At 36.4% G+C, this 15,124-nt stretch overlaps 1 protein-coding gene across 2 annotated transcripts in view; it reads right to left on the reverse strand.

Moving 5' to 3' along the window:
- Nucleotides 1-352: 352 nt before the first annotated feature.
- LOC139716729 (ras-related protein Rab-6A) overlaps nt 353-15,124 on the reverse strand; it is a 37,184-nt gene continuing 22,412 nt past the window's right edge. Inside the window, exons 4-7 of one of the 2 annotated variants that reach the window (XM_071628259.1) lie at nt 14,612-14,723; nt 13,125-13,218; nt 10,662-10,728; nt 353-704 (exon numbers count right to left, since the gene is read on the reverse strand). In XM_071628259.1, coding sequence (XP_071484360.1) covers nt 634-704; nt 10,662-10,728; nt 13,125-13,218; nt 14,612-14,723 — 344 coding nt within the window. In that variant the 3' untranslated portion in view covers nt 353-633. Of the gene's footprint in view, nt 705-6,662; nt 6,779-10,661; nt 10,729-13,124; nt 13,219-14,611; nt 14,724-15,124 lie in introns of those variants that run through there. The other variant, XM_071628260.1, reaches the window with a different exon arrangement.

Here is a 15,124-nt window from a genome sequence, read left to right on the forward strand (position 1 = left end):
TTTGCTCCCTTCCTTCTACAAACCGAGACAGCTCCCTGCTCAGACATCAGCAGAACATTAGCTGGACTTTACAAGGTGCAAAGTTTGTTCCTCGCTGGGATTAGGGTAATTTTTTTTTGTTTAACTCCTAAATGCACTCGTTATTCATCCTCACCATTCTTTACCAACAAATGCGCAAAGAATGATAATAACAATAATAATAATAATAATATGTACAACATGTGAACATGAATTCAACCATGGTTTCGCGATTGGTTGAGTGATTAATTACTCCTGCTTACCAAAGTACGGCAAACAATTTTCTAAGCAGTCAAATGTATTCACTTTACTGAGTGAGGATGTACCACGTGACACGATATTGCGGCCCTTGAAGTAGCTTTCATAAATAGGATCATTGACGTTAAGATTTGACGCTGTGTACCCTGTAAAACATAGAGCAGAATCCAATCAGAAATCTAAACCAACAGCACACACCATTGACCTTTAGACCTGTTATAGACTATGTAGATTTGATGGATAGTACGGGCAATGACAAGCACTATAGTTTTTTTTTTTTTTTGATTTTTCATCATCTTATTTCATTTTTTTTTCTTCTATTTTTTCAATATTTTCTGTTTCCGAGTCAAGTTTGTCTCAGCAGTAGCAACCGGCTTCATCTTGTTGGAGGTCGTTTTCTGGCTCTTTCTGGTGTAGCGTGACAGGGACTGCGATGACAGAAGACGGTTAGTTAAGGAAGAGGGTGACGGTAGGAAAATTTCACACTCGCTATCAAATTCAGTAACATCGATTCTAAACCACATCAAGTCGCAAAGTACACACTTCGTCACACATGGTCGTAATGTTGTCATTAGTATTGATTTACTCTTGTCACTGATAATCTGATTCTTGTATACTCCATGGAGGTTCTGAAGTGTGATGGAATAGGAAGAATACGAAAATGAGTACATTTAACATTGTGCATGCGTTGTGTGATGGATGAAGACATCAGTGAGAATATTTGCTAACACTGGTAAGGTTCATGCTTTTTCTACAAGAACATTAATGCCAGATTATCAGGTCCATAGGGCCTAATATGCACGGTGCAAGAGCATTGCGCACATGCAGGAGCATTACATGAAACAAAAACATAAAAGATCAAATTTCAACTTTATAGCACTTGATACCATATGACGACACACAAAACAAAAATGATAGAGAGATGGTGCAGGGAATGAGTATGGAATGAACAGAAAGATAGAAGGAAGAAACACATCATGACAACAGTGTGCACATGAAGGATAACAGAGCAAAGTAAAGGAGAATAGAAATACCCTGACACTATGCCACTGGTGAAGAAAAAGAACAGTACTGATAGACGTCACTACATTTTAACACTGGCATCAGCAGTGTTTGTAGCGAAGGAGTAAATGATGCAGTATTTGGTACTCTGGGGTACCAAATGAAAATTTGCCATTTTGTTGAATTATTTATTTTTTTCCAGTGCTGTCCAGAAGACTTCGTGATAATGGGAGTCCACTGTATGAGTATCTATAATGGTTTGCGTTAGTTTGTTACAAGTATAAACAGTGGTGTTTCATCTTTACTAGGATAGCTTACCATTATGTAACATGTAATCTAATATATTACAGCCTCCATGCTTCATTTTCCTCATTGTAATGTTTAAAAGTAATTTCTACTACTTCTACTACTTAATTCTTTTCATGACGAATGCTGTATAGAGGACATTAAATCTGTAAGTTTGTACAGTTTGCGCAAGATCAGCTGTGCTATCGATGCATTCATGGCTAAGGTCTTGAAATGTAGAGAATAAAACGAAAAGCCCAGTATCCTGTGCCACATGATAGAGACAAAGGACAAAGTAAGTAAGTACTATCATGCATGAAGTGTCAGGTTAGTAGACTCACTAAATGTACACAAGATATCATTTATGCCACGATTGTGGATAGTATAAGGTGAATGTGCAATCAACAGCAATGAAGATGGATGATGATGATGACATACATGATGATAATAACGATGATGATGTTGATGGCGATGATGATGATGACAATGATGATGTAGATGATAATGAAATGATGATGATGATATCAATGATGATGATGTAGATGATGATGTTGATCATAATAACGACGATGACAATGATGTATATGATAATGACAAGGATGATCACAACGATAAGGATGATAATGATGATGATATGACAATGATATCAATGATGATGATGTAGATGATGGTAGTGATCATGACAGAGATACTAAATGCTGGCAAAGACAAAGATATGAACAGAAAGAATGTGCAAATCTCCATGTGGCTCATAAATTGCACTCTGAATACAACATAAAATCTCAACTGGAATACAGCAAGCACAATGCAAACGAGCACTATAACATGTTTCCTATCCTTGCAAGTGCTGACTGACATGCAAACGACACAATTCTTTTACACATAAACTTGGAATCACCACACAAAGACATGACACAACTCAAAGAAAGAAAATAAATCAAACTGATTCATGACAACAAGAGAGCTGAAATCAAAATTTAATTTGACGGTACTGATTGCAATTTTGGAGTGTCTAAGTACAATACATGTGACGGTATGGAATGGTTTAAACTGTTATTGTGAACTTAAACATTACAAAACATCCATTATTCAAGTATGGTGCTTAGTGCCTGTTTGACAAATACCAAAAACCTGAGGGTTTCTAAAAGACAATTACAGTTAGCAACACTGTGAAAGTTCATTTTTCATTAACCATCAAGTTATAGTTGATGTAAACGAAAACAAACATTACATTATCGTATTATAAATACTGAACAAACATAACAAAATCTTTCTGGTGGTTAATTCCTACTGTTTCTATCACATTGTGCAAGGCACATTCTGAAATGAACAATGAATAGTAATTAATGAATTAGAGTTAGCTGCATTGTCTTTATGATCTGAAGCATGTGCGCATAAATGAATGACTTAGTCAATATTTCATCTTCTACTGTCATAAAAATGTGTTTGATGAGGTATGAGAATAAACTCCTTTCTGATGTTTGACAGTGACTCCAAATAAAAATGGGAATATACACGAACACTATGATGAGAAAGTTCAGCAATCCGCTGTAAATCCACATTTTCCTGTGCATCTGCACTGTACTTCTATCAGCTTGAAACCCAATTCAAAGCAGTTTGTTGACACTCTGTAGCATCTCTATCGTATAGAATTAATCAGTGGTTATGGGCAATGAAAAAAATAGGAAATGTACGTAACCAAATTTAAACAAAAAAGGTATGACTTTCATTTACATGAAGGTTTATACAATTCTACATTTAAAAGAAAATGGTCATCAATAAAGGCATCATAAACAAAGGAATAAATTTTCTATAGAGACAATCTTATGTGGTAAGTTCATTATTTATCACCATGAAAGGTGTCTATATCCATAACGGGGAAACATATTCCATAATCATTTTGCCATATCTTTTGAATATCACAGCTGGTCTCATTTTGCCCCTAACCACCAATATTCCTTCTGTCCCATTTAATATATATTTTTTTATAGCAGTCTAATATCATCCCTATTGAGTGGTTTAATATACTGTTAGCCCATTTGAAATTCCAGCGGCAGTCAATTCTGTGAGGCTGTAAAAATAACGATTGCTCCAGCATCCGACACAATGAAACACTTAGCCAAAGCCACCCACTCACAGAATATCTTGAAGTTAGAAGCCTCCTTCCTAGTGTAATGTATTAATATGTATCTCTGACTACATGTGATTCTATGCATAATCTGTTTAATGTTTCTAAAAATGCTCATTCCATATGAAGTTAGGCAGATTTTGCATGAATATCACAAAACAAAAACAAAACCAACCAACCAACTGAACACAAAACACATAACTACAAAGAAACATAGTAGAGGAGCAACATAGATCATAAATTGAAAATGAAACAAAAATCAGTTTTTAAGTTTCAAGAATCCAATCCTGTTCATGTCATGGTCTATTACACACACAAAAAAAACGAAACGATACAAATCTATCGACACTTCCTTCAGTGAGTTTCAAAAGCCTGTGAACACATTAAACTATTAACAATATGGCATGGAAATCTGAGCAAATTGGGATATATACCTAGAAAAGTTACAACCACTTGGATATTAGTTAACATGCACTCAATAGGCACACAACAGAGTTGTTGAGAATTATAGCTATGTCAGATAATCAAATTCAAATTGTTGTAACTTTCTGAAGACTTGCCATATTTTTATTTAACTTCCAGTGGTCTGTTGGCTTGATAAAATTTTCAGAGAAATTTTGCCCGTAATACGGATACAAATTTTGGGGGTGTATTAGAATAAAATGCAGCGACTGTTTTAAAGGGGTCAGAAGAAGGAGGTCAAAATCCTACCAGAATAAACCCAAACACAGAAGGTGAACATTGGGATTAGAGACTACAAATTTATCGTGGAGTCAAGTCACTCTTAGTTTTTGTGAAATTTGTATACACATGACTACAGTACACTCTCCATGGAAAAGGAGAAGAAACCACCTGAATTCATGTAACACAGCACCAATGCAACTACTTACAAAATGAAGAATACTTTGGAAAGGTACAGTTTTGTCATGATTTCTTTGTGTATAACTTACTATTTTGTTATTTTATACTATGTACATTTTTCTACATCAAAGCATACATTACCTACACATTTATAAATGAATATATACACATACTGACTTATTTAAATGGGCTTTTTACTAACTAGGAAAATCTGTGAATTCAAGAAGAGAGGAATTATGGGCATCTTTTTGGACATACATTTATGGATCTTTTATATTGAATTAGGTTCATGTAGCGTTGTAGCTCCATCCATGTGTAGACTATAGAATTAACAGCCTACTTCTCAGTAGATTCTCTTTGACTCCAACCCTATTTAAGGATTATAACTAATTTTGAATATAGTCATACAAAATTCAATGGGACTTTCGGCATTTCATTCAATGGTAAAACACCATTTTTCCCTTAAATTGAGCTGTTCTGATGATGCCGACATGAGTTAACATAATCCCATTAGTTTGTCAAAATCTTGTGTTTACTCTCACATTTGATAACATAGCATATCAAACACTTACATGACTTGTTGTGCCTCTTTGAAAATCATGATGAATTGTGTAAGCTGGTAGTAAAAAATGAAATTCACCACTGTGAAAACACCTGGATTGGGTCCCCTCCCCTGGCAGTTTGTTCAGTGCCACTAAAGGCATTACCGATTCACAGTTACTCCAGCATATTACCATACCAGTGTGGTGGATGTACAACCCAACAGGATGCTAGCAGCCAGCTGCAACAAGCTGTAACACACAGTGTACTTGGGAGACCCCCCCCCCCCCCCCCAACTGTAGAAACAACAAAGTCATCATTCAATCGTTTGTTTTACTGTTTTTGTTTTGTTCTTTTCTTTTTCCTTTTTTTTTTTGCCTCTATGAATACAAAACCATACCATGGAAGGATCCAGAAAGCCCTTTTTATTCAATAACGGTTTATTCAAAATGCACACACAGATATGCACATGTGGGACTAAAATGGCTGCGTGAATGTGAACATTGCCTTCATTCAAGAACTTTCATCAAATTACAGACAGCAGACAATTTTAGAGGGCGGTCAGCACGATTATTGCGTGACCCGCTAGAACTGGAAGCAGCGATATTGGCTACTCGCAGCATCCAGGTGCTGATTTGTAATCCACCAATAACTACTGATCGACCATCTCCACATAATCTGTATCATGTGAACATGAGACCTCAGATCAGCCACAATGTTGCTTAAGTTGTGCGAAACAGTTGTATTTACTTTTAAATCAGTTTGCGTTGTCACAGATGTTATCAGGGCGGTAACAGGAACAAGTGAAGAACCGCAATTAGCTTTGAGTGGGCAGATCATGATATCTATTAGAATGAACCACCAACAACCCCCCCCCCCCCCATTTCAAATTTAATTTACCTTCAAAAAACATGACATGTTGTTTTTCTTTTTTACACCTAAAAGAATCAATATATGTGAGAATGAAGTGAGACTGACTTTAGGATGTAGTTGACAATGGATGACATTATTCCATGACGAATGGATTAACTGGAGTGATATGCCATCTCAGTTCGGGTGTGTGTGTGTGTGTGTGGGGGGGGGGGGGGGGGATAAAAAAATGATTTTTCGTCTCCAGCCATGAAAAGCACAGTCTTCACTGTTTCAATGAATAACCACCTGTAAGGGCTAATGCTGTTATCGACTTAGCACTGGCAGCAAAAGGGGTGATTTTCCATTGCAGTCCCTCTTTTTCTACCGTCACTACATAGCCTGTCCAATGGGCACTGGATACAGTACATAAAGCCCCTTGCTTTGCTTCCACAAATACACCATTAATAAACTTTCCTACCACCACAGCCAAACCCATCCTTCACAACTCAATTTAAATCCCAGCCAGTGGGTCACACTAGAAACCGCCTTGTCATCCCATCGCACGAGTCTTACCCATAATCAAGCGAACAATTTCTTCGACTGATTTCATCTCTCAATACAACTCATCATTGCAGAACGAACAAAGCGAAAACAAGATGGTTCTGCAGAGAGCAAATTAAATTCAATGTGTAGAAAATTATATAGATGTATTCGTTACAAAAAAAAAAAGAGAACAAACTAGCATCTGCATATCTTCAAGTTTTCAGCATGAACAACCAGCGTTGTTTGGTTGCGTGTCCGGGTTTTGGTTCTTCTCCAGGCTGACCTCAATCACTGATTGGTTGGGAAGAAAGATTTTTTTAAAAGAAAAGAAAAGAAAAAGAAAAAAAATGTACAAAAAAATGGAGGGGCAGAAACAAGAGCAGGAGAAACGAAAGAGGCAAAGGATTTGAAAGGGGTCAAGGAAACTAAAATGGAACAATCATGCCACAAAAATAATATGGAACATTTCTGAAAACGCACAAGGAAATCATAAACGAACAGTCGCATACTTCGTCACATGTATGTAAAAATAAATCATTAAACGTATGCACGGATGCAAACAATGTAGCACAGAATAGGCATTTAATTTTATCACAATTTCCAATTTGAACTTTTAGACCTCTGTAGAGTGTTTATGTAGCCTGTGGAAAAGTGTTGTTGTTGTTGTTTTAAAAGCATTCCCCATCTCAAATTGGTTTACAGCACAGAAACAACAATGTAGCCACTGAATAGAAGAAAAGATCTGATTTCGCCTACCCTCATATACATTTGTACTGTACTTAGAAAGTGAATATAAACATAAAAGCTTCAATTTTCGATAAGAAAAGATTTCCTCAAGGAGAAATTTCCTTGATATCTTTCTAAGTTGGAAAACTACCATGTCCTTTTAAAAGCTATATACATCAGAATATCCACAGTAAGAAATACTTTGGCTTCTATAATGAATATATTGCTGAAAGATAATTTGGAACTTCAATAGCCATCTTGTATGATACAGATGGAAAGGACTCCCTGCGTGGGGATCTGAAATCAGCCCAAACCTTGTGGACAGCAAAATTGTTGTGGCAGTTTTATTAAAGCTAGAACATTGTCTTGCACGACAATCAATATATACTACTGACTTTTGCGAAATGCCACAAGTACTTTGAAGCAAAAAGAAAATTCTATGTTGCCCAATCAATTTGATTATTGCCAGTAGGTAGGCATATGGCTTTGTGTTTGTAGCAACCAGATCTGAATAATTTTAGAATGATTACAACACTTAAACTTAAATCCAATCCCAAGTCAACTGGTCTCATTTGAGAGGAAATTGTTCATAACAGGATTTTCCCTAGAATCAAATGCTGTGAACTGCCGTCATTATTACCCCCGCCCTCCCCATTTCCTGTTCTAAGTCGCAGAAAAGTTAAACATTAATGCTGAAGAACCAACCCCTATTTACATATTCTGTGGGGGCATACACATACACACGTGCTTTAATATAAAGCTGTGCAGAACTTGAGTGAAGAAGTAAATGCTCATTGCCAAGACAAGATAAGCAAACCGTCACTTCTAATCAAGCAAACCTCAAATAAACCATGCAGAAACTACGACATGCACACATTTCCGTACTGTACCTGCCCTTGCCGACTTGCGGATCCGCGGCAAGTCCACTTTAAATGTATTCTGTGTCTTACCTTCTGAATACAACCTATGGGCCTTTGGAAAGGCAGAACAGGCATTTTTTGTATTCAAAATATACACTATATTCTCTTCTGAAGATGAGAATTATAATAGACCTACAGTGTACACATCATTCTACCTCACACAACATACAACTTGTAGCATGGTGTCCTATTCCATGCAAACAAGTAAATAAATAGATAAAAAAATGAATAAATAACCTCTACATAGTAGACGTAAATACAAGTCAAATACCACTTCAGTACCCTACACATTCCAGTTTCTTTTCACCATCAAATTATACATGCAGATAAGAAATTGATGTTACACGATGTGAGATTGGTTTCTTACACAGGTTCATGAGGGGAATGTTGTTAATTCGTGTTTGCAGGAGGCATATGGCCAGACGTGCCACAGGGTACATGTGTCTATTGTGCTTCTGAAATGTGCGGGTTTGATGAAATAATACATTTTAAGTTAGAATAGATGTATGTGTTATATGAGCTGAATGTTTCCATCCAGTGCTGCTGTGAAAAGGACTGATGATGACCATGCGGTAAAACTTGGAACTGGATGTCTTTGCATGGTGTGATTTTATACAACATAAGAGCAATTTTCAGTGGCAGAGCACTAGAATCCATTCCAGACAATAAACAGTAATGTATGGTGGCTTGGCATTTGAATCAGTGTTTGGGCAATATTTCTAAATCCCCTATTCCTGCTTTTAAACACATTTTTTTTTTTTGGAAGTTTAATTCTCCCATTCCACAGCCTATACCCATTACTCCCCCCCCCCCCCACTTTTTTTTGGGGGGTTAAAGATAGAGAACATTTAAAGGGATGGTACAGTATCGGTGCAGATGAGAATTGGGCTTTTAACTTTTTGAGAGCTACCAATAAAACACTTATGATATAGTACAGAGCATACCATTTTATAGGGAATTCAAAGTTTATTTGATGAAAATCAGGTTTGGAATGACTGAAACATCCAAAAACAAAGTAAAACATAGCCATCGTAATAAAATGTGGGTCCCACACTTTACTAGAATCGCTCTTTTTTGGATATCTCAGCCATTTCAAAACCAATTTTCATCAAATAAAAGTTGAATTCCTCATAGAATTACATGCTCTTTCATATTTCACAAGAGGTTTCTCATTATTTCACACAAAAATAATGTTAGAAACCTGAAATTAGGTCTCAACCAAAACTGTACGATCCCTTTAACATAACAGATGGCAAAGGGAATGTCCTGCTGGAAAATAGATGAATAGATTACTGTAAAACAAGAAATGTTCGCGTGCATTTTAATTTCGCGAATTTCGCGAGCGTGAAGATTCGCGAAATTAAAATGCACGCGAAAGTTCTTTTGTACACTATATGCACTGAATGCCAGTGGCAGTTCGCGAAAATTTCATGCCGCAAAAAAGGCCGTCGGCTCCAATTCGCGAAAAATTCATGCCGCGAATATATCATGTTTTACAGTACTCTGTAAGTCTTTGACAGCTGCCATACAAGAGAAATCTGAGCAGTCCCCCCCCCCCCACCCCCCTCCCCATAACATGAATCCTGGAATAGTATATACCTGGCTTATCTAGGTTAGCAAGTATTCTTTTTTTTTTAAATCTCTACAGCCACTTTCAGGTTTACTCATGTAAACAATTCAGTAGTACACGAAAATAAACATTTAAGAATGTTGATTACTTCCTGGGGAATCATTGCCCTTGTTGCATGACTTGCCCTGTTGAAGGCTACTGAAACAAAACACATAAAAAACCTCAGAAAACATCAACTGTGAAGCACTTCCCCACGACCATGACCCTTGACCTTGAAATAATAATAATAATAATAATAATAATAATAATAATAATAATAATAATAATAATAATAATAATAATAACAATAATAACAGTAATAATAATCATAATCATAATCATAATAATCATAATAATAATAATAATAATAATAATCTGGTATCACAACCCATTTTCACACTCGAATATTGTTGTACAGAGTAATGCACATGTCCATGATCAGGATTTAAAATCTTTAATACACTGATTCAGTCTAAACTTTATTGCAGAAGAATAATTTTTTCAAGGACAAACACTAGACAAATTTTATGCCTTTGCCACCGAGCTTCGACAGACATCAAAATATGGTGAAAATGTCTTTATCTTTTATGAGTGAGACTCAAGGCATAGAGTCAGCCTTGACTGCTTTAAACATAATTGGACTGTAGAAAATCTTCCATTGAGAAATGAGTGTTATACTTTAAGGAAGTCAAGAGCTGACTTAACCCATTCGATACTGAATTCTGAAATTCCCATAGACTTAATACACATGCCATCAGGTTCCCGTATGGAACGGGTTAAGAGCAATGCTTTTGACTTATTTCACAGCCTGAGTCAGTGGCTGCTAGACTGATAAATAAATAAAAGTCCTGAATCAAGTATAGGTACAACTGATTTTATTTTCTTTTTCTCCTTCTTTCTGCGAAGAGGAAAAGGATACTGTCGCCGGCTGGCTTGGTTTCTGTTGACTCCATACCAGGTAAAGCTGCTGCTACTCGTCTGAACAGCTGTGAGGGAAGAACAGGACAATGTCCGAGGTGAGGATCAGCTAACTGATGTCGCATGGAGAACTGTCTCTAGACTTTAGACATTATTCATTGGTTAAATGGAACACATTTCACCTTCTTTATGCATGATCATTCCATACAGTTTTCTTGCTACCTCTTTATTCTTGCTCTTCTCTTCCTCTTTATCATTTGATTCTTTGTATCAATGATGCACAACCAAAGAAAACTACATTATATGGATGGCCATAAACGGAATACAAGGGGGAATATTGCATGAGTTAGGACCAATATTGCATGAGTTAGGACCAATATTGCACAAATTGAAGATGAGTACAACATTGACCCAAATGAGTGTAATATAATTCTCTGGTGTTCAATGAAAACTAAAGTCAGCCACTATGATTATTATTTATCACCATTATCTACAGAGGGCAAAAACTGTATAAAAACAGTAGGCTCTAGTTACTACAGTCTGAAGTACACTCTCCAATTAAAATTTTTGCAACTTGCACTTGTAGCAAGAGTTTGCACACTAGGCAGGCATTCCAGAAACAGATGAGCAAAATATGATGTACATTGTACTATTGCACAACAATTTACCACAGTAGCCTTTGGGGAATTAATACTCTAGCCTAGTTTCATTGAATGTCCTGATAATGCAAATAAAAATCACCATCAATAAAATGCCTTTACATAGATAATTTTCAATGTTGCACAAACAGTCAACCCTGTCTACAGTGGCAATCCAGGGGCGATGAAAAAAAGTGGCTGTTTGAGACAGGTGGTCGCTAGAGACAGGGTCTTTACCATGCTTTTTTTTTAGTGGCTATATGTGAAAGGTGGCCACTAGGACAGGTTTGACTGTACATTGAAACAATAGATGGAGGAATGAGGAGCATATAAAACAGAGATTATGAAAGTTTGATGAGTCAGGAGTAGGAAAGAAGACGCCCAGAAAGAGAGATCAGAATCTTAAAATCTGTGGTAAGAATGGACACTTATAGTGATGGGAGAGAAATTGAGATGGCGAGATAGACACTCAGACAGACAGACAGACAAAGAGGCAAAACAAAACCAAAAAGAGCACAAAAAAAAAAAAAAAACCTGAATGTGATATCAGAGATGGGAGAAGGAAATAGTTGGATTATCACACACATGGACACAGGCACCCCACAAAGACTGCAGCAGCCAGGTTTAAACTCTTCGCAGGGGCCTCTTCTTGGGCTCCAAAGTATAGCCACAGGGTGATAATCAATAATGCTGTATACGAGACCACCGTGCTCGTCACTGCCTGACAACGAGATCGCATCGGTGTCTGACATACGGTCAATGTTCCCCCGCGTCTCATGCTCCCTCCCGCCCCGATCATCCATCCCCCGCAGTGACTTGTCAAATGGTGTGAGGATTTTTATCAGTGAATGGGAAGACCTACGGAGAGGAAAATTGTGTATATGTGTCTATGTGTTTGTGTGTGTTTGCATGTGTGTGTATGAGTGTGTGTGTGTACAGATTATCTCAGAAGACACATACACATGTGTTTGAATCTGTTGGATGTGTGTCCCAGTGTGCCTATATTTGTTGAGAGAAGACTGCCCGAGTTTGAAGAGTCCCGGTGATAGAGCAAGCTTAAAACTGGGGCAAGGCTCATTCAAACAGCGCTCATATGCTCATTACACATAATGCATTTCAACAGACTTTCCCAGGCTATTACATGTATGAAGATGGATAGAAGTCTGGCTACTACAGTCGTATCTAAGCCACGAGTTTGAATGATCACAAAAGGGTCATAAAATGCGCTCTTTGATCAAACAAAGCAACATGTGCCACTTCTAGATTCCTGAACTCTTTTTTTAAAGACACAAAGTCTACCCTAAACCAAAATTACAATGAATACATTTTTAAAAGTACATCAAAAATGTGACGCTATTTTTTAATTGAACAAGAATGATCCAAATCTGAATAGCTCAAATTGCTGATAGTTTTGTCAGTACTTAAACTTCAACAGTCATTTTAAATCAAGCTGCCACTTATAGTGGTAAAATTTTAATCAAAATGTTCCCTGCATCTTAACTTTCAAGTTTTAATCAGATATACCACTGTGACATAAATTTTCATTTGATTTGGCGGTTACTACTATTTAGCATGTAAAATACAATGAAATTTATGTACATTGCAATCAGACCAATATTTGAGAACCTCTAATCCCTACTGCTTTAAGAGCCTTTTCATAAGGTTTATTCAAAGTATTAGGTTACATGAAACTACAGCCATGAATATACACCACACATTTACGTACACTCACTATCACAGAAACATTTCACACACAAAATGTATCCATGAACATAAATGCATATGTAGACAATCAAAGTACATAAAGAAATAGAAGAAAGACTCACTTGTTTTACGTTATAGCCTGCCTTTGCACTTGTTTCGATGAACATTACATTGAGCTCCTTGGCTTTGCGCTCGCCTTCATCTATTGACACTTGTCTGTATTCAACACCAGCAAAAGAAGCAAAAGTCATTTTTTAAATCACAATTCTTACCTTGGACATCACATATGCACATACAGTAATACACACTCTAACCCTCTTTCTCTCTCTTTCTCCCTCTCGCATCAAAGTGTATACAAATTGTAGTAATTCAATTCTTGGGTAATTTTCAGCAACTGAATACTAAATACCAAATTAAAAAGCTTTCACGTTGGTTCAGAATTCAAGAACTGTTCAAACATCATCCTGAGAAGAGAAGAGAAACTTAAAGGACAAGTTCACCTTCATAGACATGTGGGTTGAGTGAATGCAGCAATATTAGTAGAACACATCAATGAGAGTTTGAGGAAAATCGGACAATCCGTTCAAAAGTTATGAATTTTTGAAGTTTCTGCTCAGTCACGGCTGGATGAGAAGACTACTATAGCTTGTGATGTCATATGAGTACAACTATATAAAGAAAGTATAAAGAAAATTCAAGATATTCTCACTGTTCTCACATAATAAAAGAACACTCGACTTTTCTCTTTCAGAAGTCAGGGGGAATAATATTACCCCTAACATAAGTCAGTAACAAGTCGAGGAAATGTTCACTTTATTCAAAAAGTCAAGTTTTGTGAAATTCTCTCTTTATTTTCCTTATATCGTTGTACGCATGTGACATCATACACTGTAGTAGTCTTCTCCTCCAGCAGTGATTGCACAGATATTTTAAAAATTCATAACTTTTGAACGGATTGTCGGATTTTCCCCAAACTTTCACTGATGTGTTCTACTAACATTGTTGCCTTCACTCAATCCATATGTATATGAAGGTGAACTTGTCCTTTAATGCCTCCACTCATCCTTTTCTGCATGCAAAATTACCCATCATGTACAAAGTAACTTTCCAGTATACTAGTTTTGACAGTTGGTTAATGAAATGATATTATCAGTACACTGTAATCAAATATAAACACTCTAAAATTTATGGACCATCAACTATTTCAACATCTTTAGGGTTGCTGAACAATGAAATCAATTTTTGAAGAAGTTTGCCTCAAAACTACTCAAAACACAAACAACAACAAAACACAAAACTTTTCATGTTTCTATGCAAAACCAGTATTAGTTTATTACAATATTAAAGTTTTATTATAATACTATAAAAAAGGATATTTTTGTGCAAGTAATTTTTCACGCTCAGCCGGGTAAGCTGAGTTTTGCGTGTTTTTAATTCTGCGGAATCAAAACATGAACTACTGGAACATATGGCAAGCCAAAACATACCCGTGCTTTTATTTTCGTGCTGGTTTCTTGTTGTGCAAAATGCACTAAGATTCCAACACCGCAAAATTTTCCACTGTCATAGTAATAAACTTAACAACTTCAACATATATGCTTTTTCTCACCGCTTGTCTGCAAGATCGGTTTTATTTCCTACAAGCATGATGATGACATCACTCCCTCTCTCTGTCCGCACATCGTCGATCCATTTCGATGTCTGGTGGAAAGAGTTAGCATCTGCAAAAAAAAAAGAGAAAAAGGAGGGAAAAAAAGGCAGTGTAACCAATGCTGATAATGACATTTCACATGTAGACACTGATCGTGTATTGCCTATGGTGCAATAATGCCAAGAATGTAAGAACATGCATTTAATTCATTCAACATAACAGAATACAGCAAGTGTTCTATAAACAACAATGTACATGGCATAAATGAGATTACAATTGTTACATGATTTTAGAGCTTTTGTTTGCATTTTCCTACAATAAAAGGTCAGAGAGAAACAACGATCAGTTCCCAAAATGATGTACAGGCCTTATGAGATGTTCAGAAAATGTAATATAGTAAAACAAAAAACAATATCACTGCCGTTATTTTGGTGTCACTATGCCATTCAATTATGAAAAACAAAATTTCCA

Source organism: Diadema antillarum, unplaced genomic scaffold (genome assembly GCF_040938485.1).
Source record: "Diadema antillarum isolate AM-2024a unplaced genomic scaffold, OU_Dant_1.0 scf00000069, whole genome shotgun sequence".
In the NCBI taxonomy this organism is placed as follows: domain Eukaryota; kingdom Metazoa; phylum Echinodermata; class Echinoidea; order Diadematoida; family Diadematidae; genus Diadema; species Diadema antillarum.